At 35.4% G+C, this 27,746-nt stretch overlaps 2 protein-coding genes, 1 non-coding gene and 1 pseudogene across 3 annotated transcripts; all 4 read left to right on the forward strand.

Annotated features, from left to right (window-relative positions):
• LOC138828510 (U6 spliceosomal RNA) lies at positions 1-107 on the forward strand. Its single transcript, XR_011372265.1, has one exon. It is a non-coding gene; the product is annotated as a U6 spliceosomal RNA (small nuclear RNA).
• Positions 108-2,035: 1,928 nt separating this feature from the next.
• LOC138827981 (olfactory receptor 2J3-like) lies at positions 2,036-2,977 on the forward strand. The gene has a single exon (XM_070023555.1). The coding sequence runs from the start codon at positions 2,036-2,038 to the stop codon at positions 2,975-2,977; it is 942 nt and encodes a 313-aa protein (XP_069879656.1).
• Positions 2,978-13,029: 10,052 nt separating this feature from the next.
• Positions 13,030-13,966, forward strand: LOC138827801 (olfactory receptor 2J3-like; annotated as a pseudogene).
• Positions 13,967-24,414: 10,448 nt separating this feature from the next.
• Positions 24,415-25,353, forward strand: LOC138827802 (olfactory receptor 2B11-like). Its single transcript, XM_070023416.1, has one exon. It carries the CDS (start codon positions 24,415-24,417, stop codon positions 25,351-25,353), a length of 939 nt encoding a protein of 312 aa, XP_069879517.1.
• The last annotated feature ends 2,393 nt before the right edge of the window (positions 25,354-27,746 follow it).

The raw sequence follows: 27,746 nt of genomic DNA on the forward strand, positions 1-27,746 counted from the left end.
GTGCTCACTTCAGCAGCACATACACTAAAATTGGAACGATACAGAGAAGATTAGCATGGCCCCTGCGCAAGGTTGACATGCAAATTCGTGAAGCGTTCCATTTTTTTAAATAAAATGATGCTAATTGAAATTCCAAGATATGGAAACAAGAGGGTTTTTGTTTTTGTTTTGTTTTGTTTCGTTTCGTTTCAATGTACTGTGTGAAGTTATTTCTTTTTCTTTTTTCCCCCCTTGTTGTCACTGTTTTTGATTTTGGTACCCTGTGTCTTGTATATACGTTTCTCTGATTTGGGGAAGGATAGGGAAACAACAAAATGGTCAGACAAAGGGTGAACCAATGCAACAGCAATACTCACAAGACACTATGTTGGGAATGAACTCTACAACTTGAGGGGGAGTCTGGGAGGAGGGAAAGTGCAAGAAAACTGAAGGAGGGGTAACAATGTTTTACTCATGCAACTGTAACCCCTTTATACATCACCTTGACAATAAAACTAAACTAAAATTTAAAAAAGGCAGCTCAAAAAGGGAAGAAAACTATGCTGCATCAGAGAAAGTATTCACTGCCATTGAAGTTGTTTGTTTGTAGACAGTCCCTTGTGTCTTAGCCTGCCCTTATATCTTCTTTAAGAGGCAAAAATACAATTTTTGACTCTTAAAAATAACCACAAATACAGAAGGTTGGTGTGCTGTGATTATTTTCATCTTTCCTGGATTTTACCAGAATATAACAAAAATGAAGCTGTGGCAGGAGGAGAGAATAATTTGCATGACAAAGCCACTTACTGATATTTAAATAGTGAAGTACTATATAACATCGAAAGACTAATGAAAGATTTTTACCTTTCCCATGAAAGATTAAAAAAGCACAAGAGAAAATGGCCAATTGAAAGTCATAGTGTCAGTGCACATTTGAATTTCTTCTTTACTTTTTTTTTTAACAAAAGAAAACCTAAAAGGTAAATCTGTCATTGAACTTTATACAAAGGTTTGCATATGTTTAATTGATTTAGTATTAATTAATATTTAGTTAAAATCTCCATTATAAGTCACATAAAACCTGAAGCATACAAACTATAAATTCTGGCTCAGAATTGAAGCAATATCTCAACATATATATGTATATATATATATATATATATATATGATTTTATTGTTATGGCAAAGGTGAAGTACAAAGAAGTTAGAGTTATATAAATCAAGTAATGTGTAAATTTTGAGGGAAGGGTTAACACTGTTCAATTACTATCTAAAATTGTGAAAGGGGGCTGGGAAGGTGGCTCAGTGGTAGAGCACTTGCCTTGCATGCCTGAGGCCCTGGTTCTATTCCTCAGCACCACATAAGCAAAAAAGAAAAAAGCCGGAAGTGGCGCTGTGGCTCAAGTGGTAGAGCGCTAGCCTTGAACTGAAGAGCTGAGGGACAGCGCCCAGGCCCAGAGTTCAGGCCCCATGACCAGACCCAAAAAATAAAATAAAATTGTGAAAGAATAGGGCATTTTATGGTATGGATCTTTAATTCCTATTGTCTAGGTCTCTAAGCTCTGTGATATATACTCTTTCAACTCTGGGAACCACAACGTTAGTTCTCTTTTCTTTCCTGTGTCCAAAATTCCTTGTCTTCTCTTGCCTGCCTCCTCCTTTTTCTTACATTCTGTAATAAACATAGTCTTCCATCATTAGCATTAATTTCATTTAACACTGGAAGCTTTGCATCAATGAGTTCTGTGGTCTTTATCATTCTGTAATTATCAGCTTTTGCTCATATAATGGAACTTGATAAATTGATGTATATGTGTATATGTTAGCATGAAATGCTATTTAAAAATGAATTAAAAGCAAAAGGAAAGTTACATATTATATCTACAGAGAGCAAACATGAATGAAACAAAAAAATGACAAAAATTTTACTGCCTTCTGACACACACAGAATTACATTTCAAAATGGTATACTTAAAAAACAAAAACCAGCTGATTAGTGTTTGACAATTATGGACAGCTTTTTGAAGTTAAGTGATCCTTTCTTCAGATACAGAAGATGATGAATGATGTTGGAAAAAATGCTACTTCTGAAGGCTATTTTATTCTACTGGGATTTTCAAAATGGCCTCAGCTGGAAATAGGTCTCTTTGTGGTCATCTTAATCTTCTACTTGATGACACTAATAGGCAACTTGTTCATTATCCTCCTATCATGTCTAGACACTCATCTCCACACTCCCATGTACTTCTTCCTCTCAAACCTCTCTGTTCTGGATCTTTGCTACACTACCAGCTCCATCCCCCAGTTGCTGTTCAATCTCCAGGGTCCAGACAAGACCATTTCTTATGCTGGCTGCATGATACAGCTCTACTTTGTCCTTGCTCTGGGCAGCACGGAGTGTGTGCTGCTGGTGGTGATGTCCTACGACCGCTACGCAGCTGTGTGCAAACCCTTGCATTACGCTGTCCTCATGCACCCTCGCTTCTGCCACTTGCTGGCTCTGTCCTCCTGGGTAAGTGGCTTTGCTGCATCAGCACTACATTCTTCCTTTACCTTCTGGGTGCCCTTGTGTGGACATCATCAAGTGGATAACTTCTGTGAAGTCCCAGCATTGCTACAATTATCATGTATCGATACCCATGTGAATGAGCTGACTCTCATGGTCATGAGCTCGGTTTTTGTCGTCGTACCTCTCCTCCTCATTCTGACTTCCTATGGTGCCATTGCTCGGGCAGTGTTGAGGATGCAATCAAGCACTGGACTTCAGAAAGTGTTTGGGACATGTGGAGCCCATCTCATGGTGGTGTCCCTCTTTTTTATTCCAGTCATGTGTATCTATCTCCAGCCTCCAACTGAAAACTCCCAAGACAAAGGCAAGTTCATTGCCCTGTTTTACACAGTTGTTACACCTAGCCTCAACCCTCTCATCTACACCCTCAGAAACAAAGATGTGAGAGGGGCAGTAAGGAGGTTAATAGGGTATAAGAGTGTGACATGACCACATCCAACTGTTGTACAAAGTCTGGTGCAACCTAGAAGAAAATATCTCTGCTTTTTTGAGATTTATGTTTTAGTCAACAAATTAACAAAATTAGTTGAGACTTGAAGTTGTTGTTTCTTTTATCATTAATCTTGAAATATTGCTTAAGAATCAATGTTTTATTATTATTTAATTCTTAAATATTTCTGAAATTCCATGGAATGAAGTGTTAACATATATCAGGATCTATGGGGGGGAATGTATCATTAGGAAAAGATTTTATTAAAACCACTTGAAAATATATAATATCCTTTGACTGTTTTCAATATAAATTTATATGCTAATTTATGAACCTCTATAGAGAAAGAGGAAGACATTGGAAAGACAGCATAAGGGCTTTATTCCCCTCAAGCAGACCTTAAAGTTAGTCCAAAATATCATAATAGACACAAATGGTAACTATGATGAATGATGTAGTCTATTATATTGTACAAGCATATATGTTAATTCTTTTGGTGAAGAAATAAAGTTTTCAGTAATGAAATTATATGAATAATTTAACCAGTGGGTCTATGTAACTTGTCACATTGAATATTGTAAGTAAATACCTGTTCAACGTACGTATCTGTTCATCCTTCTGCTTTTCATGAAATTATTTTTCAATTATTTTATTAGCAACGTCATTTTTGGACATTTTCTCTTTCTCAGATTGCTTGATTCTTGTTAAGATACATGAATATAACACATCTTTTGTCTGAACAGAACAAGGGCAAGATAAGATTGAGGAATTACTGTATATGTGTTAATTTGTCACTGGGCACAATGATAATAAATTAAAGTTGCTTATGAGAACGTTCCAAGAATTTGGGCTGGTCAGTGAAATCAAACAAAATGATAATGGATTTAATTTGCTTTGATTGGCTAGTTAGTAACATATTTCAGCTATCTTAATCCTCTTTTCTTTTTTTTTTTTTGATGCCAGTCATGAGACTTGAACCCAGGGCCTGTGTGTTGTCCCTAAACTTTCTTCCTTGCTCTCTTGCTGTTTTATAAGTACAGGATCACATTCTGCCCAGATTTGCGCTCTTAGTTGCATCTCTCCAGAGGTTGTAACCTATATATTTCACTTCCACACCTTATAGCATTGGCCAGGGAGTTCCAGATAATTTTCAATAGAAAAGCAAGAAGCAGGAATCCTCACCTAGCTGGGAATTTTAAGGGAAAGTATGTAGGGTTTTTGTTGTTGTTGGTGGTGGTGGTGGTGGTTTTGTTTGTTTTTTTTTTTAACTAATTATTATGATTGGGCATAATCCTGATAAGTGTCCTTTTCCAGGTCTTGGAATATAACCAAAGCAAAAATATCTAGAGTTTAGATTAAAGACAGGGACTTGTAAGTTCCAGTCATTCCCATCTCTGAAAAAAACAAAGCCCTCATAGTCAATGGGTGATGAAGAATCACTGGAGTTGGGCTTGGGGGAAATCAACAAGAAATCTGCACTGGTTACAGCAATAAAGGCTTACTAGTAAGAGAGAAATCTGTAATTTAAAACTGCATATTTTACTCTACAATCCAATGGCCATCTACCTTGTGGTAGCATAGGAGAGATACAGTTTATGGAAATACAAATGTTGATGGTGTTATTTTTTTGCATCAGGTATAATGTCAGTACATGAAAATCACCTATATGGAGGATGAAAATGAGACAATGGTAGTTGGGAACACAAAAGCCTCAAGTGCCTTATTATCCACACGGTAGGGTAGAATTCCAGTGTGAGAACAATGTGTATGAGTATACCTTGTCAGCAAGGCAGAGTTATTTTTTTTGTTTTTGTTTTTTAAATTTTATTTTATTTTATTTGTGAACATACTGTACAGAGGAGCTACAATTACATGGGCAGGATAATGCGTACATTTCTTACCAAGCATTGCAGCCTCCTCCTTTGTTTACCCTTCACATCCCTTCCCAGCCTCCCCCCTCCCCCCCAATCCCAATCCTTCTCCTTTCCCCCCCTTCCCCCCCCCCCCCTGCACCGACGTTGTAAAGCTTGTTTTGGACATGACAACTTGTACTTCTCATTGTTGCAACAGGTCCACCTGTATCCTTAAACAACTGGTTTTTCCCATCCCCTCCACAAGTTATACTGACATCAAATATAGTGAAAGCAGGGGTTATACTGTGGGGGAGGGACATACAAAGCAACAAAGAGATAATCTTATAAATGCGTTAGAAACACATGCATGAAAGAAAAAAAACATTAAAATACATATCTAAGGGTTCATTTTCCTGACATCACATTATCTGACCTTTTCCGCTTGACTCATACATCTACTAGATATTACAAATAAGGGAAACCATGGGACCTATGTTTCTTTGGGCCTGGCTTACTTCACTTAATATAATTTTTTCCAAGATTTTCCATTTCCTAACAAATGGGGCAATGTCATTCTTTCTGATGGAGGCATAGAATTCCATTGTGTATATATACCACATTTTCTTGATCCATTCATCTACTGAGGGGCATCTGGGTTGGTTCCATATCTTAGCTATGGTAAATAATGCTGCAATAAACATAGTTGTGCTGGTAGCTTTAGTGTGGTCTTGTTTGTAAACATTTGGGTAAATGCCCAAAAGTGGGATTGCTGGGTCATAGGGGAGTTCTATGTGAAGTCTTTTGAGGAACCTCCATACTGCTTTCCAAAGTGGTTGAACAAGTTTACATTCCCACCAACAATGAAGTAAGGTTCCTTTCTGTCCACATCCCCTCCAGCATCTGTTGTTGTTAGAGCTCTTGATTTTTGCCGTTCTAACTGGAGTGAGGTGATATCTCAATGTTGTTTTGATTTGCATTTCTTTTATGGCTAGGGATGTTGAACATTTCTTCATGTGTCTATTGGCCATCCTTCTTTCTTCTTCAGAGAAGTTTCTCTTTAAGTCTTTCGCCCACTTATTTATTGGGCAGTTGTTTCTTTGAGGATTTGTTGTTGGGGGGTTTAATTTTTTGAGTTCCAAGTATATCTTAGATATGAGACCCTTGTCCGTTGTATGGCTAGTAAAGATCTTCTCCCAATCTTGCTAGCTATGTCATTTGCCCTGCAGAAGCTCTGCAACTTTATGCAATCCCATTTGTCCAACCTTTCTTTGATTTGTTGTGTTTCCGGGTCTCTATTCAGAAAGTTTCGGCCTGAGCGAAGGAGACCTAGGGTTTCTCCTATTCCATCCTTTAATGTCTTCAGAGTGTCTGCTTTGAGTTCAAGGTCTTTGATCCATTTGGAGTTGATTCTGGTGCAGGGTGATATATAAGGATCTAGTTTTAGTTTTCTACATGTAGATAACCAATTTTGCAAGGCAGAGTTTTGTAGATAGCACTTTTCCCATAGGTAATGACAGTTAAGTAAGACTCATTTCATTCTACTGACTCCCAGGAAAGCACTGATAGCAAATCTAGGTAAAAGTAGGTTATGGGGCCACAATATTGAAGGGATGGAGTCTGTGGGGAATCCCACATCTAGTAATGAAAGCATGACCCCCTGAGTGTATGTTTGCATGGGGAGCTGTAAATCTAAGATGAAAGTAAGAAAAGATCCCACTTTCTCTGGAAAATAAACTAATATAATATGCAAAAAATCACCAGGAGAGCCAACTCTATGCAAGGATAGTTGGAGGAACACAGATTTTAATGCTATGATACAGGCTTGTTTTTTATATATGTTTTTATTGTAAAAAAAATACTATACGGAGGTGTTACAGTTACATGAGTAAGGTAATGAGTATATTTCCTATTGAGCATTGTTACTTCCTCCTTTGTTTTTCCCCTACCCATCCCTATCCTTCCCACCTCCCCAATTCCTCCTCCCCCACCAAGTTGTTAAGTTTGTCTTCAACATAGTAGCTTGTACATCTCATTGTTACAATGGGTCAGGTTGTTGTTGTTGTTTTTTTAATCCTCTATTATGTTTTTAATCTCTTATGAAGAAACAGTGTCTGTGAAGTGGACACAATTTGTAACTTTGAAATGACTATGAGAATAAGTGAACAAGTGAACATCAAACTGGAAATGTCATCGAAGGGACATTAGATAATACAATGTCTGGAAGGCACAATATTTTTGTGCAGCCATTGTTGAATAATTGCTTATCAGACATGTTAAAATTTTACCAGAACAATGTAAACTAGTTCATAGTAAGTGGTTCTCTTTGGGCTAAGTGTTGAATCACAGAGTAGTAGATGAAGATTATATGGACCATATCTGTGACATGTGTGCTGAATTCTGGAAATAAATACAAAAATGAAAACCCTTACAGTTGATTATTCTAAATGATTATATGTGATGAGGGGTAAAAAGGTTGTTTTTTATTTTAAATACTTTCAAGTCTGAAGTAAACATTATCAAAAGTAATGTATGATTTCACAAGTATCAGTCTTTCTTTAAAATTTACCCTAATGGTACTAACAGCTAAAATGCATGGAATGGCTATGCCCTCAGCTCAGTGAAGAATTTTTACATTTGTTTCATATGGAAGTTTCAATTACTTTCTTTACTTTTACATTAATACGTATTAATGACACAAATTATTGGGGTTTAGTGGGACATTTTAACACACACATATATAATGTACACTGATCACCTGCACAATTTTTGTCCACTCACTCTCTCATTCTTCCAACCTCTAAAAGTCATTATTCTACATGCAGGTAAAGACCACAAATTCTTTCTTACACAAGGAAGATAAAAACATTGATACATTGAGTTTTTATAGCAAAGAAGACTATGGAAGCTGAAGAAAATTTACTGTTATTTCTGTTGCACAGAAAGTACCAGAGCACTCTCTAAAGAGTTAAATTTTATGTGTAATTCTATTTTAACTTAATATGATTTTCCCTACCAAGACTTTCTCTAGTAAAACCTACTATGAATGGACCAAGAAGATGTGGTATATACATGCAATGGAGTTTTATGCTTCCATCAGAATGGCATGGCCCTATTCATGGAAAGATTTGGAAAAAATTATATTAAGCAAAGTAAGCTAGACCCAAAGAAAAGTGGGTTAAATGGTTTATCTTGTTTAGAATAAGTCTATGATATTTTTTTTTTCTTTTTGACGGTCATGGGGTTTGAACTCAATACCATCCCTCAGCTATTCAGCTCAAGGCTAGTGCTTTACCACTTGAGTGACTGCGCCACTTCGGTTTTCTGAGTGGTTTATTGGAGATGAGTCTCATGGACTTTCCTGCCTGGGCCGGCTTTGAACCAAGATCCTCAGATCTCAGCCTCCTAAGTAGCTAGGATTACAGGCATGAGCCAACGGCACCTGGCTTTATGATATTCTTAATGGAATTTCAATAACCCAATTGCTAAGTGCATAGGACCACGTATAATGAAGCGTATCAACATGAACTCCAAGAATGGGAAACAAGAGATTTGTATTATATACTGTATATAGTTATTTCTTTTTTTCTGTTTTATATACAACTCTTTGTGTTGTATATACATTTTTTCAATCTGTGGAAGGGAAATAGAACCACAGAAACAGCAAGACAAAGGAGGAACTAATGCAACACTGATACTCACTTGAAACTATGTTGGAAATGAATTTTACAACTTGGGGGTAGGGGAGTAGGAAGGGGTAAGTGGGAGAAAATGAGGGATGGGGTAAAAGTATTTAAAAACAAATGTACTCATTACCTTCCTTATGTAACTGTAACCCCCTGCTCATGACCTTTTCAATTAAAAAAATGTTAAAAAAATCAATCTACTAGCTGAAATAACAAAATCCTTTATAAATTCAAGTCAATTATTGTAGATAGACTATCAATATCAACTTCCCTTAGTAATATATCTTGATATATCTTGGAAAAATATAAAAAATTATACCTAAAATGTTTTGAAAATATTAAAATTTTGTTAAAATATTTTGAAGATTTGATAGTTAATTTCTAAGCAAATTTTGAACAGTCTTTAAAGTATTTTCTTCATAATTGAAGGGCTGAATTTAGCCTGATTTTAGGCATATCAGGTAGATATAATTAAAGAACTCAAATTAACCAAGCAAAAATATACAGTTTAAGCTAGGCACTAGTGGCTCTTGCCTATATTACTAGCTACTCAGGAGGCTAAGATTTAAGAATCACCGATGAAGTCAGGCCTGCCAGGAAAATCCAGACTCTTTTATCACCAATTAAAAAGCAAAAAGCCAGAAGTGAAGCTGTGACTCAAGCGGTAGAGTGCCAGTCTTAAGTACCAAAGTTTAGGGACAAACCCAGACCCTGAGTTTCAAGGTCCAGGATCAGTCCACACACACCCCAAAAAAGAAGTTCAATTTTTTAGAAAAACTTTATACTCATTAGCAACTTATTCCAAGTTTAGCTCTTAATAAAAACTTGAGAAGAAACATTCAAATATCTCAAGTCAATTTACTCTGTGCCTGGTAATCATAGCTTAAAGCATTTTGCTCAGTGATGATTGAAATTCAAATACTGTTATGTTGGTGTGGCTGCTGACCACATTTCTGAGAAAGAGTTCTAATTAAAACAACTCCTTACATGGCATCATTATTCAACACTTTGGGATTTACCTTTCAAATTAACTCGTCAAGGAAATCCAATCATATACTTTTTAGTTTCCATGAAGGCCCCTTTGGCCCTAAAGAGTCCATCCCCCGATAAGCTAAATGCTCTGATGAATCTCTCCTTTGGGCTAACCACTTTTAGACTCATACCTCTTCTTTAGAGATGACAATCACACATTCAGATTCAACTTTCAGATTCAACTTTATTAACTTGATGTGATCAATTAGCCATTTATATTAGTGACTCTAAGAAGATCAACCCCAGTGATGAAGTCATCCACAAAGGTGAGGAATAGATAGGAGAAAGAACAAACTAATTGAAGACATTAACTACTGCCTAAATACAAGGTAAGAATATTGAAGAAGGAATAGGGCCAAGAACAGAAAATATTGCTTAATGATGAAAAAGTTAAAAATAAGCCACTACTTTCTCCTCACAATGTTCCTTTATTACCCTAAAGAGGTAAAATTATCCACAGCCCCCCAAAACAACTTTGATAAGCATTATTTTCCATACTTCATGTAAGAAGCGAATTCAACCACAAATTCCAAGTTCCTTCTTTATTGCTTCTGGTATTTCCCCCTTATCTCTTTATCCCTTTCTAATCTCCTTTTATAAGACTACTAAAGATTCAATAAAGATAACTCACAGTTAATACTTTGTTGTACACAATATACTAAGTCATGGAAGCAATTGTCTGTAGAAGTTGAAAATTATATCTGCATGAAAGGAGGAGTTGTAACTCTTTGATCCATACCTCTCATAATGTATTGTTTTCATCTGAATGTTCCCAATTTTTATACTGAAATACAATCAATTAGCTATTCTGACATCTTTTACAAGAGTTGCATTTAAGAACCCCAAAACAGGAAACAACAGGTGGCTCTATTTTTATTTCTTTCTTCTCATGCCTTAGTGTAGCATTATAGAATACATTGGTTCCATAAGGAACTAGAGTTAAAGAATGTAGCAATGCTGGAGTGGGCAGATAATTCAAAGAGAAAAGAGAACATTGAAATGCTGGGTTACTATGTATTGTCACCCATTAACTATAAGACAAAGCCCAGATGAAAAATTAAACACATAAAAGAGAAAAGGAGTCACCTACAAATCATAACTCTTTGTGAAATACGATTTATTTTTAACCAAACAGAAAACACGCTGGGCACAACACATTAAAGTGATAATATTTATGGATTCAATAAACAGTCTTATTTCTTCTCCAAACATAAGACTAAAATGTATAGTAATTAAGATTTATGCTTAGAATTTCAGTGTTGTGGTTATTGTTCTAGAGAAAAATCTATCATGTAGAAACTACCTTCAGGGCCTGTGTTTAGCTTTCTCAGTCCTGTGATTTATGCACCTCCCTAATATTATCAGATCCTTCTCTTGCTTGTCCTATTTTCTCTTACTGAATTTTTATTTTATTTTTAAATGTATTTATATTCCCTTGTCCTTTAGGAAGAATTTCAAATGTTCTTATTCAGATTCCCATTTTCCGTACCATTATTAGTTGCAAGTTACTATGCATGTGGCTATGTGTCTTTTGTTAGTCTTTCTCTACAGTTTATTTTTCAGGTAGAAAAAAATACTTTTCTGTGAGGTCAAGTCAACAACACAAATCAAGTTTCTTTCTACTAGGACATCTGTCTAAGGCTAAGTGTTCTCACCTTGCAAAAACAATTTGAAATCACTAAATTTGATGTTTTTCTTAGATTATTTAAGCATATATTAAGCATAATAATTGCAGTTCCTATATTGTGACATATATGTCACAATATAGGAACTGCAATTATTATGCTCTTATCATCATATAAGTAATAACAATTTGAAAATTATGAAAAGAAAACAGAGGATACTGATTTGTTAAGAAAAACGCTTTATTGTCTTCTCTAGCCACTTTTAGTGTTTCTTCGATAGTCATTTACTCAGATTTCACACTAGAGGGAAGGAATTGCACTTAATAGACAATTTTTCTGTAAAAAGAAAAATAGTTAAATGAAATATAAAATTATTTTGGACTTTCTTTTGGTAGCATTTCGTTGTGGGGGAAATTGCAGACTTGCAAAATATATAAAAGTAAAAAGTAGTGCAAAAACACACATTTACACTTCAAGTCTTAGCTTCAATAAATATTATCCTTGAAAAGTTTTATCTATCTATCTATCCATCCATCTATCTATTTTTTTTTGAGGGGGGTTAAAAACTTTTATTTATATTTTATTATCTTTAGGTGATTGTACCAGGAGGTTTCAATTCAACATATCAGTTTATGAGTACAATGTATCTTGATCAATGGTCAATGTCAATTTTAAATGGGAAGGGAAAGGGAGACCTTGTTGGGTTCAAGGAAGTTAAAGAATGTGGGAGCAAAAATGAAGAGCAGGAGTATTCAAAGCAGGAAGAAGAAACAACTAAAGCTTCATCTATCTATTTTTTATCTAGCTGTTCATCTATCATCCATCTATTTATCTCTATCCATGTAATCTGTGAATATGTGTCTCTACAATCTGTCTACCTACATATCATCTATCTCTATTTCTGGACCATTTGAGAAGAAGTGGAGATGCAATACTTTTTACCATTGGCTAACTTAGTATTTCTTTTTAAAGAACCAGGATAGTACTTCACATAATCTATGGAAAGTTTAAAAAACAGGTAAATCAACTTGAGGACAATATTCAGATTTCTCCAATGGTCTAAATAATTTGCAATAGCTTTTTTTTTTTTTCAGCTGTGGGATCACACATTTAGTACTTTGTCTTTTGGGCCTCATTTACCCTGGACCAGTCAATGCTTCAGTCCTCACTGCCTTTCCAGATCTTGAGTTTTTGTAGATTATAGGTAAGCTGTTTCTTTTCTCAGTTTGAATTTGGCTGATATTTTTTATTATAATAAATGGACTATGGGGCTGGGAATGTGGCTTAGTGGTAGGGCTTCATGCATGAAGCCTTAGGTTCAATTTTTCAGTACACATTAACAGAAAAGGCCAGAAGTGGCACTGCGGCTCAGTGGTAGAAAGCTAGCCTTGAGCAAAAGAAGCTCAGGAACAGTGCCTAGACCCTGAGTTCAAGCCCCAGGACTGTCACACACACACAAAAAGACTGTGTATTGGGGGCATAAATATCACTTTGGTGATATATCTTTTTGAAAGCATAACATCAGTAGACACAGAAAGTTGGTTTATCTCCACGTAGCTGTGGTGACTAGTTAGAGTCCAACAGATTATTCGTCTGTCCAAACAATTACTTTTCATTTTGTCATTAAACTACATGAATAGTCTGCTGCCCATCAAACTTAGTTTGCAAAGCTACTAGTTTTATATCCACTAGTTAGTATGTTTTCTAACTCCATTATCATTTTACCCTTTAAACTTCTAATGTCTGAAAAAATTCTGTCTCCATCAGTTAGAGATTCTTATGTTGTTCAGTCAATCCCTGAAATAATACCTTTTGATACCCAAATCTCCCTAGAATTGAATGGAAAACACAGCAGAAAATGAATGAGGATGGCAAACATCAATATGACTTCTGAAAGCTACTTCATCCTAAAAGGGTTTTCTAATTGGCCCCACCTGGAAGCAGTTCTCTTTGTGGTCATCTTGATCTTCTACTTGATGACACTGACTGGCAACCTGTTCATCATCATCCTGGCATACTTGGACTCCCACCTCCACACTCCCATGTACTTCTTCCTCTCAAACCTCTCTGTTCTGGATCTTTGCTACACCACCAGCTCCATCCCCCAGTTGCTGTTCAACCTCTGGGGCCCAGACAAGACCATTTCTTATGCTGGTTGCTTGGTCCAACTTTACTTCGTTCTTGCTCTGGGAACCACAGAGTGTATTTTATTGATGGTGATGTCCTATGACCGCTATGCAGCTGTGTGCAAACCCTTGCATTACACTGTCCTCATGCACCCTCGTTTCTGCCAATTTTTGGCTATGGCTTCCTGGGTATGTGGCTTTACCAACTCAGCACTTCATTCCCTCTTTATTTTGTGGGTACCCCTATGTGGACATCACCAAGTGGATCATTTCTTCTGTGAAGTTCCAGCTCTGCTGCAAATAGCATGTGCAGACATACATGCTAATGAGATGACCCTCATGGTCACAAGTTCAATTTTTGCTCTCATACCACTCATCCTCATTTTCACTTCCTATGGTGCCATTGCCCAGGCTGTACTGAGGATGAAATCAACTACTGGATTTCAGAAAGTTTTGGGGACATGTGGAGCCCATCTCATGGTGGTATCCCTCTTTTTCATTCCAGCCTTCTGCATATACTTCCAGCCACCCATGGAAAATTCCCAAGACCAAAATAAGTTCATTGCCCTGTTTTATACTGTTGTCACACCTAGCCTCAATCCTTTAATCTACACCCTCAGAAACAAAGATGTCAGAGATGCAGTTAAGAGACTAATGGGACAAGAGTAACTTGTATATCTGTGATATTAAAAGTATAATGGTGCATCTCTCCCCCTATGGTTATCAATCCTCCATTTATCAACTTTCCTTTTACTCAATGAGCAATTATTGTGAATCTATTCTCATAGAGTTCCAAAGATTTTTGGAATGAATATAAGTAAAATGTAGCATAAATACCAAACACTTTTGATGAAATACCACCATTGAATTTTTTCCATATCACTATATAACAGATCCAAAACTTTTCCTCAAATAAGAATGAGATGAAAGCTTTGTTGCAAATTGTGACAAAAAGAATTTTATAATGCCAATAGAAATATGATATTGTCCAGTTAGCAATCTCAAAAGACCTAATGACATGCCTGAAATGTTTTGTCCAATTTTGATATTCTTTGTTGAATAGCAATTATTAATAGGAATTTGTTCCATAATGTTTCAGATGCCATTACTATTAGTGAAAATGCAATTGTGTGAATTGTTGTAAAACATATTTGACATATATATTAGAAATAATCACATTTACCCTTTTCACAAGATATGAAGAAGTATAAATTATGGAAGATAAACACAATGTAGAACTTCTGATATATAGCTTGTCATGCAATAGTTATCACTGATTGCATATAATTATGTGATAGAAATGCTTCAAGGTCCCTACAGCCTAGGGAGACATCTGGAATGCAAGAGATTAATGAAGAGCTACAGTCAAAAATGACTGTAAAGCTAATGGGTTTTTCAAGTAACTATTTGAAAATAATTTGGAAAATTATTTGTGGTAAAGCTATTGTGTATGAAAGGTTATTTTTCTTTTTAAGTTTGGTTTAAATTTAGCATTTGTGATAAATAATTATGATATGGTGATCAACTTACAAATTTCCCAAATATATTTTATAAAAGAAATAATTTCACATTTATAATATTTTCAACCATCACTATATGAAATAATGATCTATGTATGTCTCCCTTGGAACTTTCAGGCATATTAATTGCACTGGACTAATGATCAGAGGAAAATGCAATATAAAGTAACATCTTGGCAATGCTTGAATTTTGTCCATAAGTCAAATATCAACAACAGTCTTTAGGGCCTCTAGAATTTAGTTATTGCCTATTCAAGTATTGCTTTCTTTTTTTTTTTTTTTTTTTTTTTGGTCCGGTCGTGGGCCTGAACTCTGGGCCTGGGCGCTGTCCCTCAGCCTTCAGCTCAAGGCTAGCACTCTACCACTTGAGCCACAGTGCCACTTCCGGCTTTTTTTTCCTGCTTATGTGGTGCTGAGGAATCAAACCCAGGGCCTCATGTATGCAAGGCAAGTACTCTACCACTGAGCCACCTTCCTAGCCCATCAAATGTTACTTTCTAATTATAAAATAAACTACACCCAAAACTGCCCCTCAATGGGTTGCAATTACACTGATGCTGCTCATGTTTTCTCTTTCTGTGTTTGTAACTCTTTATCTCTACCTTGTCAGGAATAATATAGGGCATATTCTTTTGTCTTGAATGTACTACCAAAGAAATGAAGACCCAGAAGGTGCGTTTATAGAAGTTTTAGTACTAAGACTACATAGAGTGAAACAACACATGGTTAAAAGCTGTGTAAATATTTAAAAGATAACTTATTATATTCATACATCTTGCAATGTGAAAGTTTTAGAGAATTTGTGCAGCATCTTGGTCTTTTACAATCCAAATTTTTCCTGCCAGGTTGATTAAGGTATAATTGACAAAACTGTATGTATTTATATTGTACAATGTCATGTTTTGATATATATATATGTATGTAGATATACATTAACTAACTTGAGTAATTTCTTTATAAGTCATTTAATGTTTCTGTCATTTCATTTGCTCATCTTTTTGGTAATAAAAACATTTAAGATCTGTTAATATTGTTTCATGTATATAGTGGCATTAATAATAGTCACCATGTTATTGAATACATCTCAGTAGATCAGCTATTTGCCTGAAACTTTGTATACCTTTACTAATATTTTCCCATATCCCATTAAATATGAATTACCAAGCCCCTATGACAATCACAATTGTGTTTTTTCTGGATCAACATTTTTAGATTTACATATAAGTGATTACCTGTGCTATTTGTCATTGTCTACAAGCTTAGTTCATTCATATAACATTCTCAAAGTTTGTTATGTTGTCACAAAATCAAGATTCGTTTATTTTTAAAAGTATTCAATTGTGTTTGCATGTATACATGCATGTGTGCATGCATGTATATATGCATATATGTTTTGCATTTTATTTATTCACTCATCTATCAATAGGTTTTTCTCTCCATTTCTTAGCTTATTGTGAGTAATACTTCAATGAATACAGACCTGAAAACATTTCTTTGACACAATGATCTCAGAAATTGAGGGTGGGAAGGTGACTCAGTGGTAGAGTGCTTGCCTTGCATGCATGAGGACCTGGGTTTGATTCCTCAGCACCACATAAGCAGAAAAAGCCGGAAGTGGTGCTGTGGCTCAAGTGGTAGAGCACTAGCCTTGAGCTGAAGAGCTGAGGGACAGCGCCCAGTCCCAGAGTTCAGGCCCTATGACTGGCAAAAAAAAAAAAAAAAAAAAAAAAAAAAAAAAAAAAAAACAAAGAAAGAAAGAAAAAGAAAAAAAAAAGAAATTTAATCTACAAGGTAGATCTATTTTTTAGTTTCTTTTAAGAATTTTCATATTATTTTTCATAATGACTTAATTTTTTACTTTACAGTGGCTTAATAATTTAACACAGCTTGCAAGGTTCTTTCTTCTCCACATCCTTGGCAACACTTGTTACCTTTTATTGTTTTTAATAATAGATAGCTTACCAGGTGTGAAGAGAAAGGAAATAAGTACTAGAAAGGAAGTAAGGCTGGAATCTGGCTCATGGGGTGGGGGAGTGGATTTGGAGCTTGGTCTGTGGGATTCCAGACTAGATATGCATGTGCTATTCTGGATTCAGGTTTTGGGGAACCAGCCTGGGTTCTAGAGCCAGGGACTGGCCTGGTTTAAGGTTTCTTTTGAGACTGATTGGTACTATGATAGACAACAAGATCAAATGTGCACTTCACTGTCCATTCCCCATTCAGGAAGGTCATTCTGTCTTTGTTATGTTGACTTTGGCCCTGGAGGAGGGGGTAATTGGTAATGTGAAATGATTCTTCCTATTCTCAGCATGGCTATTCTTATTTCCTTGCTAAACTAGGTACTGGATACCTACATTGCTGAGAATGATTTTTTTTTTCATATGTGTTATATGAAAGTTGTTTGAATTAATGTTTCTGGAGGCATATGAGGGGAAATCCTTCTTTACCTCCTGTTACTCTATTTTTTTTCAATTTTAAACTTCTTGTCTTGTCCCCATTTGCTTACAAAACATAAATTCTTTTCTTCACTTAGATATATTTTTCTTTGGAATGCTCTTATTATAATACATATGGTTTTGAAAACTAGCCACATTTACATGATACCCTTTTCAAGTTATAATAAAAACAGAGATCAGTTGTCATGACTCTTTTGATATTTAATAAAGAAGTATTATTTTTGTTTTGTTTTGCACATTTGTGAGCAGTTACATAATAAGGAATAGGGATGGTCAGGTGTCATTGAAATAAATAAACATAGAAATTTAGTGTGTTGATTTTATTGCACTTTCTATCTCAAATTGGGTGATGGAAGGTGCTTATTTTGTTATGCTTTAAAATAAATGCTTCATTGTTAAATATTTAATGATACAATTTTATTTAATTTTATTGTTGGTCCTTGGGTTTGAACCTGGAGCCTGAGCACTGTTCTGGGGCTTTTTTGCTCAAGGGTAGCTCTCTACCACTTGAGCCACAGCTCCTTTTTGGTAGGGTTTTTTGTTTTTGTTTTTGTTTGTTTGTTCGTTCGTTTTGGAGATAAGAGTCTCATGGCCTTTCCTGCCCAAGCTGGCTTTGCATTGCAATCCTTCCATCTCAGCCTCCAGTGTAACGTGGATTACAGGAGTGAGCCACCAGCGCCTGGTTTAGTTTTACTTTTTAAAAAGAACAATGGCAGTAAGGTCATATCTCACGTTCAACGAGAGTTCAGTTCTGTGCCCATGATTTTATCTGTAGCCAAATTTGCATTTTCTTCTTCATGTGGTAACTTGAAATTTTCCAGGCCTCATATATACGGATTAAAGAAAAGGTATCATACAGCCTGGGTTTCTGCCACATACTATTTATTTGCATATCATAAATGGGTTAGAACATCACACACCAATTGCTTATATGCTGCACACTTTCCTGCTCAAGCCTAGCCTTATGTGTGACATTTATATTCTATTACATGCCCAACTTAATGATTTTGTAGGTCAAACCACTCATTTTAGTACATGGAGTTCAGTTTGTTACATTGTGAACTAGGTTGGCTTCCGGTTTGTTCAACTGTGGATAGCAAGTAGAAACTCCTTTCCAAGTAGAGAATGATTATCAGCATAAGCTGTCATTCTCAAATGAGGCCTGCACTTTGAAGTCTGCATTTCGGTTTTTTATGGGTTACCAATCTCAGGTGTGGTATTATGTTCTGATGCTTGTCAGCTGTATCCACATTGAAGGATACCTGCCTATGTCACACTCAGCTATATAACCAGAGCAACAAACATCTGCTATTCTGTGGGGTTTTTCCAAAGCTATAGCATGTCACAAGTTATGTGCATTAAATGCATTTTGAGTTATGATATTTTCACCTTTTATATTTTATCAGAATGTCTCACATCATATATTGTGGTGGATCTGTTTATTACAGAGAATACAAATCACCTGTCTGCTACTATATCATTTGCTATTACCTTGGTGTTTAATTCTTACACCTAAAGGAGAAATTATTACACAATTAGCATGTATCCCATTAAAATATGTGTAGTAGGCAGATGATCATGGCCTGAAATTATCTCTGCTTCTTGACACATAAACATATAGGTACAATCCTCTCATTTAAAAAAATTATTTTTATTGTAAAATGTTGTACAGAGAGGTTACAGTTACATGAGTAAGGTAATGAGTGCATTTCTTGTCGAGCATTGTTACCCTCTCCTTTGTTTTTCTTTTACTATCCCTTCCCTCAATCCTCTCATTTTGGATGTGTATAAACCTGTGACTAGCTTCTAACTAATAGGATATTCAAAACGTGAATGGACTTACATTATTATGTGATGTTAGATTGTCTTTTTCTGGCTTTGATGAAATAAAGAAGTATGTTGGAAGAGCCCATGTGGCAAAAAAAAAATTGAGAACAATCTCCCCTACACACACTCAAAAAATGCTAAAAACTAAAGACTTCTAACTAGAAACTTTAATAAAGGGTAAAGTCTTCCTACTAATAAGGTATAAAAAGCTGAGTTTGTAATGAGCCTTAAAGAGCTCTTTCCTCAGTTAAGTCATGAAAAGAGTTTGCAGCCTTTGTCAACACTTGACAATCGTTTACAGATGAGACCCTGAAGCAAAGGCCTACAGTTGGTCTACAGTTACTATAATCTAATAATCACTTGTTTTGAGAAGAGAAAATGGCAAAAGAGGGGCGAGGGGGGAAGAGGAGACAAGAAAAGAGACAGAGGAGAGACAAGGAGAAGAGAGGAGAGGAAGAGTAGAAAGGATGAAAAGGAAGTATACATACAAATACACGTGGAACTGATATAAAGCAGACACATAGACCAATACAACAAAATAGAGTAAAATTGAATCATTGTCTCATACTGTATACAAAAATTAACTCAACACAGATTAACATTTGGAAATGAAACAGCAAATAAAAGAGAGATTAAACCTGCATGTCATTAGCCTCCACAATCACATTTAGATACAATCCCAAAGGAGTACCTAATAAAAGCACAGATTATACAATAGGATTACAATCAGCTAAAAATGTTCTCGATATCCAAATAAATAATTAACAAAGTGAGGGCAGCCTACACAATGAGACGAAATATTTGTAGACGATACATATAATATACATCTATATAATATATAGGGAAATGCAAATCTCAATAGCAAAAAAGAAAGAAAAAGAAAAACATTTTAAAGTGAGTAATAAATCTACATGCAAGCCATACAAATGACCAACAGGCACAAGAAAAAAATGCTCAACCTCACCAACCATCAGGAAAATCAAAACAACATTGACATCCCCTGATCCAGTAAGTATGGATTTAGGGAAAGTACCCCCAAATTAACCCTCCTTTCACTCTGTAGTCCCTAGAAGGTGACTTCCAGTCTCTTGAACCCAACCAAAAGCCAGATATCAAGAAGTCCTCTTGTTACATCCTTGAAGGGGACAATACAAAATTAAATGACATTACACAGCTGTTTAGAACTGAGTTCTGAAACATTATTCCAACTGACTAGACCAAGGCAAAATATAATCACTCATCAAATGCCACATAATCAGGCATAACTTTAAAGAAATAGGTAAGATCCTGTAAAAAAAAAAAAAAGGTGTATTACCCCAAAATCAGGAGATCCCATTCTATATAAGTGAATATCATTAGGAAATCTCCCCTGTTCCAACACTCTATAAATAGAAGAGAGAGAGAGAGACCTAATATCAACCAGTCTTCTTTTTCTAGCATTTTATTTCCTTGTCCTCAGCTTACAAAGTCCACTATTACTGCCCTGAGATGGTGACTGTCATTCTGTTCTAGAGAACAGAATGTCATAACTAGGAAGAATAATAAAGTCTATGGTGAGCTAGTCTAAAGAATTGATGAAATAAGATATTCAAGAAACTTTGATATCAATTCTCCATAATCAGTTCTGCAAGCATACTATTTATTTATTGTTCAGTTGGCTTTATTATTTTTAATTGCATCCCATTTGAAGTTAGTAAAAACTATGCTGGAAATTTGAATGAGTTTATTTTAGAATACACAACAACAGAGGAGACTTCCACTCAAAATCTATTCAGTGTGTAACTAATTGTACATAAGAAGTAGGATATCCATAGAGAGCTCAGTCCCAAGGAAATTTCTCTACTAACACACCTGGGAGAAGGATGAATGAATGGCCTGTAGGAAAACAATGTCTGAGAGGTGTCAGGAAAAATCTACAAATAGAATACTCACAGGACATGTTCGCTGTTTTCTCCCATTGTCTTCCTAACCTGGATGTTTTTGTCCTTTGGCATCTGTGTCAAATGAGAAGATAACATTTCTGAAACTAATCTTAACGATGTCTTTGGACAACAACTTTTCTTTTCTTTTTGAAAGCTAGAAATTGAAAGTATATCCTTTCACAGTTGCTTGTGTGTGAAGAATTTTTTTAATAAGGTAAGAATAAGTGAATGTGTAAGATCACAGAGTGCCTATCTATGTATGTAAGAGGGCAGGCTATTATTACAAATAAAAATCAATTCGTTTCTTCAATCACTACAATGTTAAATGTGCTAGAAACATAAATTGAATACATTATGTGATGAAAATGAAGTATGACTAAGATACACTAGAATAAACTTGTGAGTGGAGATTCAAAGATGTCAGAAGGAATTGGCTCAGTAGGAATTTATTGAAATGGCTTTAAACATTTGTGTATAAATATAGTATAGTCCTGCAGAAATTAGAATGGAAAAATTCATAGAAGATACAAATGTGATGGAATTCAATGGCTGAAAGTATGAAAGATGAGAATATTATGGAAGCAATGAAAGAGCTAATGGTATAATTAATACAATTAGTGAGCTTAAATGTAAATCATAATGCATCTCACTGAGAGGCACAAATGCTGTGTCTGCAGGGAAATAAGAGAGATGAAGGGCTGAGAGCTGAGTAGCACTCACAGACAAGACTTCACTGAATAAAGCAAATGATAAATAAATAGAATATTTCATCCACACTAGAGAGATCATTGTCATTGCAATGCAGTTGAGAACATAGATCATGGAATAATTATTTCCTGAAGGATCAAACCCAGAATTACTCTTTAAAACTATGAAGAATGGCCAGTTATAAAAAGAAAACAATGTAAATACAGCAGAATTAAGTGAACAGATATTTTATAAGGTAGGTAGATTGCAATGTTTAGAAAATCTAAGAATCTAAGTTATCCCATCCTTAATACAGAATTTTTCTCCTCGCCAGGAACATCAGTTAAGATACTCTTAAAAACTCAACTTGTAGGGAGGGAAGAGACAAAGGGAGAACAACAAAGGAGGGAGTAACAATGCTCAATAGGAAATGTACTCAGTACCTTACTCATGTAACTGTAACCCCTGTGTATAAAATCTTTACAATAAAATAAAATTTAAAAAGAAAAAGTTGTGCTAAAAAAAAAAAAAAGACATCTTGAATAATGCCTGCTAAGTGCGTGACTGGAACCAAACTCTTTCGGGGAACATCCTCACAGTACATATACTTTGAAGTCATGAAACTAATCCCATAGGTAGTCTCGGTATCTCACTATTAAATTTAAGGAATTGAATGATTTTTTATATAGAGAGCTCACTAATTTTAGCAAACTATAGGAATTCATAATCATAAATATTCTAGAGTATGAATGCTAAAATGGTATCTATCTTATGACTTTGGGATGCTTTTGTAGGTGTAAAAAAGCTTCTTGAGTTGCTTGGCCCACAGAATCATTCAGGACTGATTGAAATAATTGTTGCTATTGCACTATTGACTAGGACAATGCCTAATTTTAGCTGTTGGTGGCTTTGAGGATTTGATGACCTAAAAACAGTGAAACCTCTGCTTTCTTTCCTCAAGAATATAATTTGGTACCATAAAACTACTAATTACTAACATACCTCAAATTTTGGCACATTATGCCATATTAACTTCCCATGTGACTATCCCCAATCATAACAGAAGATAGTGAATATCATGAAAATGCACTTCACCACTGAAAGATAGAACAACATCAACAAAACTGATTACTTAATCTTTCTTTCCTCTTGTTACTGCTATAAGTCAGCTACTTGAATTTGTCCTTCAAATGTACTTTCTAAATGAAAACAAGACAAGATGACCTGAAAGTATTGAATTACTTTGATTCAATTTGATCCCAATAATTCTCTGAGGATGAACTCAGGTACCAATAGTCAGGATCCTGAGACCTAAGATAAAAATGTATTCACGGTTATCACTGACAACGGTTCTAACTCTTCTATTAAAATAAGACTATTAAGACTCTTGATAAATGAAAATTCTTTACATATGGATAAATTAATTCACATGTGACATGAAGAGCAAATGCTCTTTAAGTAAGTAGTTATGGAAGAAAAAAGGAAACAAAAACACATTCTTGGTGAGGAAAAATCCTTTTTCTTTGCAGTAACATGTAGCACTTCAATTTCCATGTGAGGAGACAAATGTTAAAATTGTGTGGATTTCTTGCATAATCAAATAATGCTAGAACAGATTTGTTTATCCAAAGTGTACTTATTCCCTATTGAGGTCAAAAGTCTATTCAAGAACATAAATGTAAATAGGATTCTCTTAATTCTCCCAGCTCCAAGTCATCTTTTCCTTGTCTTCCTATTTCTAATCTTGACGCTTCTTCCGTTTTTACTGTTCCTGTAATGTCTTATAGCCATTTCCTGAATAGAAACCATCAGATTCCAAGATTCCTTGTTATATCTACTCTTACAAAACACCTAGAGAGAGAATTAGCGATTTTCATTTTAACAAGTTGAATTTTAAGCCAATGAAAATTGGCAAGCCTCTCTTTTTAAGTCTCTCTGTCACAACCACTCGACTTTTCATTGAATCTCTCTCAATTCAAGCAGATAATTATGGCCAAGTTCATTATACAGTTCAGGAAAATCTGTACTTGTTAGCATAAGTATTTTGTATATGCCAGTACTGGGTCTTGATCTCAGAACCATGGCATTGTCCATGGGCTTTTTGTTCTTTCTCAAGGCTATCCTTCTACCATTTGAGCATTGTAGCTCCACTTTTGGCTTTTTAGTAACTAATTGGAGATAAGAACCCCATAGGCTTTCCTACCTAAGCTGGCTCTGAACCATGATCCTCACATTTCAGTAGCTAGGGTTACAGGCATGAGCCACCAGTGCTAGCAACATAAGTTTGTTTGTGTGTGTGTTTGTTTTTTGTTGACCATGGCCTTTGAACTCAGGGCCTGGGTGCTGTCCCTGAGCTTGCCTGCTTTCTTGCTTGCTTTTCTTGCTCAAGGCTAGTACTTTGAGCCATAGCTCCACTTCTAGTTTTTCCAGAGGATAATTGGAGTTTCACAGACTTTTCTATGTCTGGCTTCAAATCACAATCCTCAGATGTCAGCCCCCTGAGCAGCAAGGATTACAGGTGTGAGCCACAGGTGCCAGGCAAGAATTTTTCATTTTAATGTTATGAATGGGAATTTGATCTCTGGTGCTAGATTTCTGGATTTTTTTCCAAGAGTTCATGCAAAATGTATTCTACATTGACACTCAATGTATCATATGGTTTCTCATTCCTCCCTTGTCTTTCTTAGGTAAAAGAAATTAAAAGAATGTCACTAAGTAATGAAAGCCACCCTGAGGAGTTCATTCTACTCGGCTTTGCTAACCATCCTTGGCTGGAGCTTCCTCTATTTGTTATTCTTCTGATCATATACCCCATGGCCATGATGGGAAACATCGTCATTATAGTGGTATCCAAGGTAGATCCCAGACTCCACAGCCCCATGTATTTCTTTCTCACCAACCTCTCTTTTTTGGACATGTGCTACACCACCAGCATCGTCCCTCAGATGCTCTTTAACCTGGGAACCACTAAGAAGACCATCAGCTACACTGGGTGCATCATTCAGCTGTATGTCTTTCATATAATGGGGGGCACAGAATGTTTGCTCTTGGCTATTATGTCCTTTGACCGCTATGTGGCCATTTGCAGACCTCTACACTACTCCCTCATCATGAACCAGCGCCTCTGTATCCTATTAGTGTCCATTATGTGGGTGACAGGAGTGATCTTTGCTTTCTCAGAAGCCACTCTTACATTGCAGTTGCCCCTGTGTGGTATCAACACGTTGGATCACTTGTTGTGTGAGATTCCCGTTCTGATCAAGACTGCCTGTGGTGAGAAGAAGGTCAATGAGCTTGCATTGTCTGTTGTATGCATTTTTATATTAGCTGTTCCTTTATGTTTGATTCTGGCTTCTTATGCTAGTATTGGACGTGCTGTAGTGAAGATGAAATCTTCTGAAGGAAGGAAAAAGGCTTTTGGGACATGTTCCTCTCATCTCATCGTAGTTTCTTTATTTTATGGCCCAGCCATTAGCATGTACATTCAGCCCCCTTCCTCCATCACAAGGGACCAGCCTAAGTTCATGGCTCTCTTCTATGCAGTGGTGACTCCTACCCTCAACCCCTTCATCTACACTCTGAGGAATAAGGATGTGAAGGGAGCATTAGGCAAGCTATTGAAGAGTGTGTTCAAGTTCAAGTGAATATTTATTTATATCAAATGAAGTTATTACACAATTATAGCAAGTTTATATGATAACTCATTCTTGTTTCATAATCTAATCCAATGTTACATATTTTCCCTTGACAAATTGTCTTATTTCTGATATTTTTATAATCTGATTGAGTATGGATGAGATTCAACTAATTAGCACCAATTTACTAACTACATTGGTGAAAATACAAAAACAAATGATTGCCCTGGTTGATATATATAAATTGAACTAGTAACTGTGTTACATAATAGAAGAAAATAGTAAATATAAATTTGTTAGCTGAAGGTAGTCATCAAAAAACTGAACCACATAAAACAGAACAAATGGATTTCCTATCAGTGTTGTCTTAGAAATATTGCAGCGTCCTTTGGCCAATGTGTGAGCAAGATGCCTTTATTTTTTGTTCAGTGTGAAATGTTCTGTGTTCATAGTGCTGTTATGAGCTGATCAATCTCAGCTATTCAGGTAGATGCTATTCTTTTCATTGATGAAAGTGGTAACATTGTATCGTATTCATAAACTTTTTGTTCACTGAAAACATGTTTGTACAACTACTTAATGCTAATTAAAATATATTTTAGAAAAGAATCTGAACTCAGAAAAAAATCATTGTTATTATTAGTTGGTTGGCGTCAAATATTTTGTATGCTTAACTAAAGAACATTTTAAATATTCAAGTAAATGGAATGAGAAGTAGGGATGTAGGTCAGTGATGGATCGATCACCTTCCTGAACACTCACAGATTCAATCCTCATACAACAAAACAAAATGAAAAATAAATACAATGATTAGACTATGGACACAACAACTAAGATTAAATTTTAAGTTTCTTTTAACATCATAACCTTGATTCTTGCAAAGGAATGAGAAAGCAATGAAATGAATATTGCATAACTTGGAAAATTTCTCTATGAAAATTGGAACAGTCACAGATTTCTCTTGAAACTGGGAAAGAATCAATATAAGAAAGTAAAACATTGATGCTGTGGAATAGAAGTGACCAAGTTACAGCCATAAGAAATATAGGCACCTTATATGAACACAGGTTTTATCATAACAAATAAGTTATGAAAATTCACTGCAGAATTACACCTAAAACTTTAAAGTTTGCATTGTACTCAGTTCTTTTTATGAAACCAAAGCCACGAATGTGTGTATGATCTTGAATGCACATCGTGAAAACATAGACCTTTATTTTTAAAAGTAAAATATTTGTTTTCTAAATGCCTATGGTATGATCATTATTTGAACCAAAGTTGAAAGAAAAATCCTGTAACCAAGGACAGAAAACCAGTTATATTCTTTGAAAACTACTGTATCAACCCACTTGAGTGTTATGAAAATATGGTTTCTGAAGAGATTATAATGACATTAAAATGGATCAGGAAAATATGGTATATATACACAATGGAGTTCTACTCTTCCATCAAAAAAGTGATATTGTACCATTCATAAGGAAATGGAAAAACTTGGAAAAGATTGTATTAAGCAAAGTAAGTCAGACCCAAAGAAACATAGACTGCATGGTTTCCCTCATTTATGGCAACCAGAATTTGCACATAAATTTACAAGTAAGTACACTGGATAGTAAAAGACAAAAATTATACTTGGATATGATCAATTATACAGGTCTCTAGACATTCACATAGTGAGACCAAAGGAGGGTATTCTTAGGAGAGGATCACAAAGGCACAATAACTATGTGCATATGATCATACAAAATCATATAAAATGATGTCTATCAAAATGAATTCCAGAAAGATGCTGAGGAAGAGATACTTGGCACTATTACAGGGAAACAAAATATACAACAAAGAACCTAGAAAGTAACAGATGAACTGAATGCACTTTGCATTATAAGATGAGTGTGATCCTTTTGGAAACCATGAGCAAAATGTTATGACTTAAGGAGATGTGATTTGGCATCAAGTTCACAAAAGATAGATTCATGATGATTAACCTTGATTGTCAATTTGATTAGATTGAGAAGTACCTCTCTGCATGTGGATGTAACAACTATATAAATTGGAGGCCCAATGGAGGTAAAAGGATAATATTTCTTCTTTCTCCTCCAAGACTTCCATGATGTGGTATGCTCAGCTGTATCCCATACTTTCTAACTTGGTAGACTGAAACCACGAAGCAAAATAAATCTTTCTTGTTTTTAAGGTTTTCATGCCAAGTAATTTGTCATAATGACAAAATAAACCCAACTCACCTGATAATCCATTAATATAGAAAATACATAAATGATAAAACCAACTCAATAACAATCTTAAAAATATAATTAAAAGCTGGCAAGGGCCCAGAGTACACTTTCTAAAATATTGACATATAGTCAAAAAATACTTGGAAAAGAAATTCTCCACAGAATAAAGCA

Source organism: Dipodomys merriami, unplaced genomic scaffold (assembly GCF_024711535.1).
Source record: "Dipodomys merriami isolate MVZ:Mamm:240054 unplaced genomic scaffold, mDipMer1.0.p SCAF_16, whole genome shotgun sequence".
Lineage (NCBI taxonomy): Eukaryota > Metazoa > Chordata > Mammalia > Rodentia > Heteromyidae > Dipodomys > Dipodomys merriami.

Excerpts from the sequence above, each read along its gene's own strand:
- LOC138827981 (XM_070023555.1), top strand. The coding sequence starts at position 2,036 with ATGATGAATGATGTTGGAAAAAATGCTACTTCTGAAGGCTATTTTATT.
- LOC138827802 (XM_070023416.1), top strand. The coding sequence starts at position 24,415 with ATGTCACTAAGTAATGAAAGCCACCCTGAGGAGTTCATTCTACTCGGC.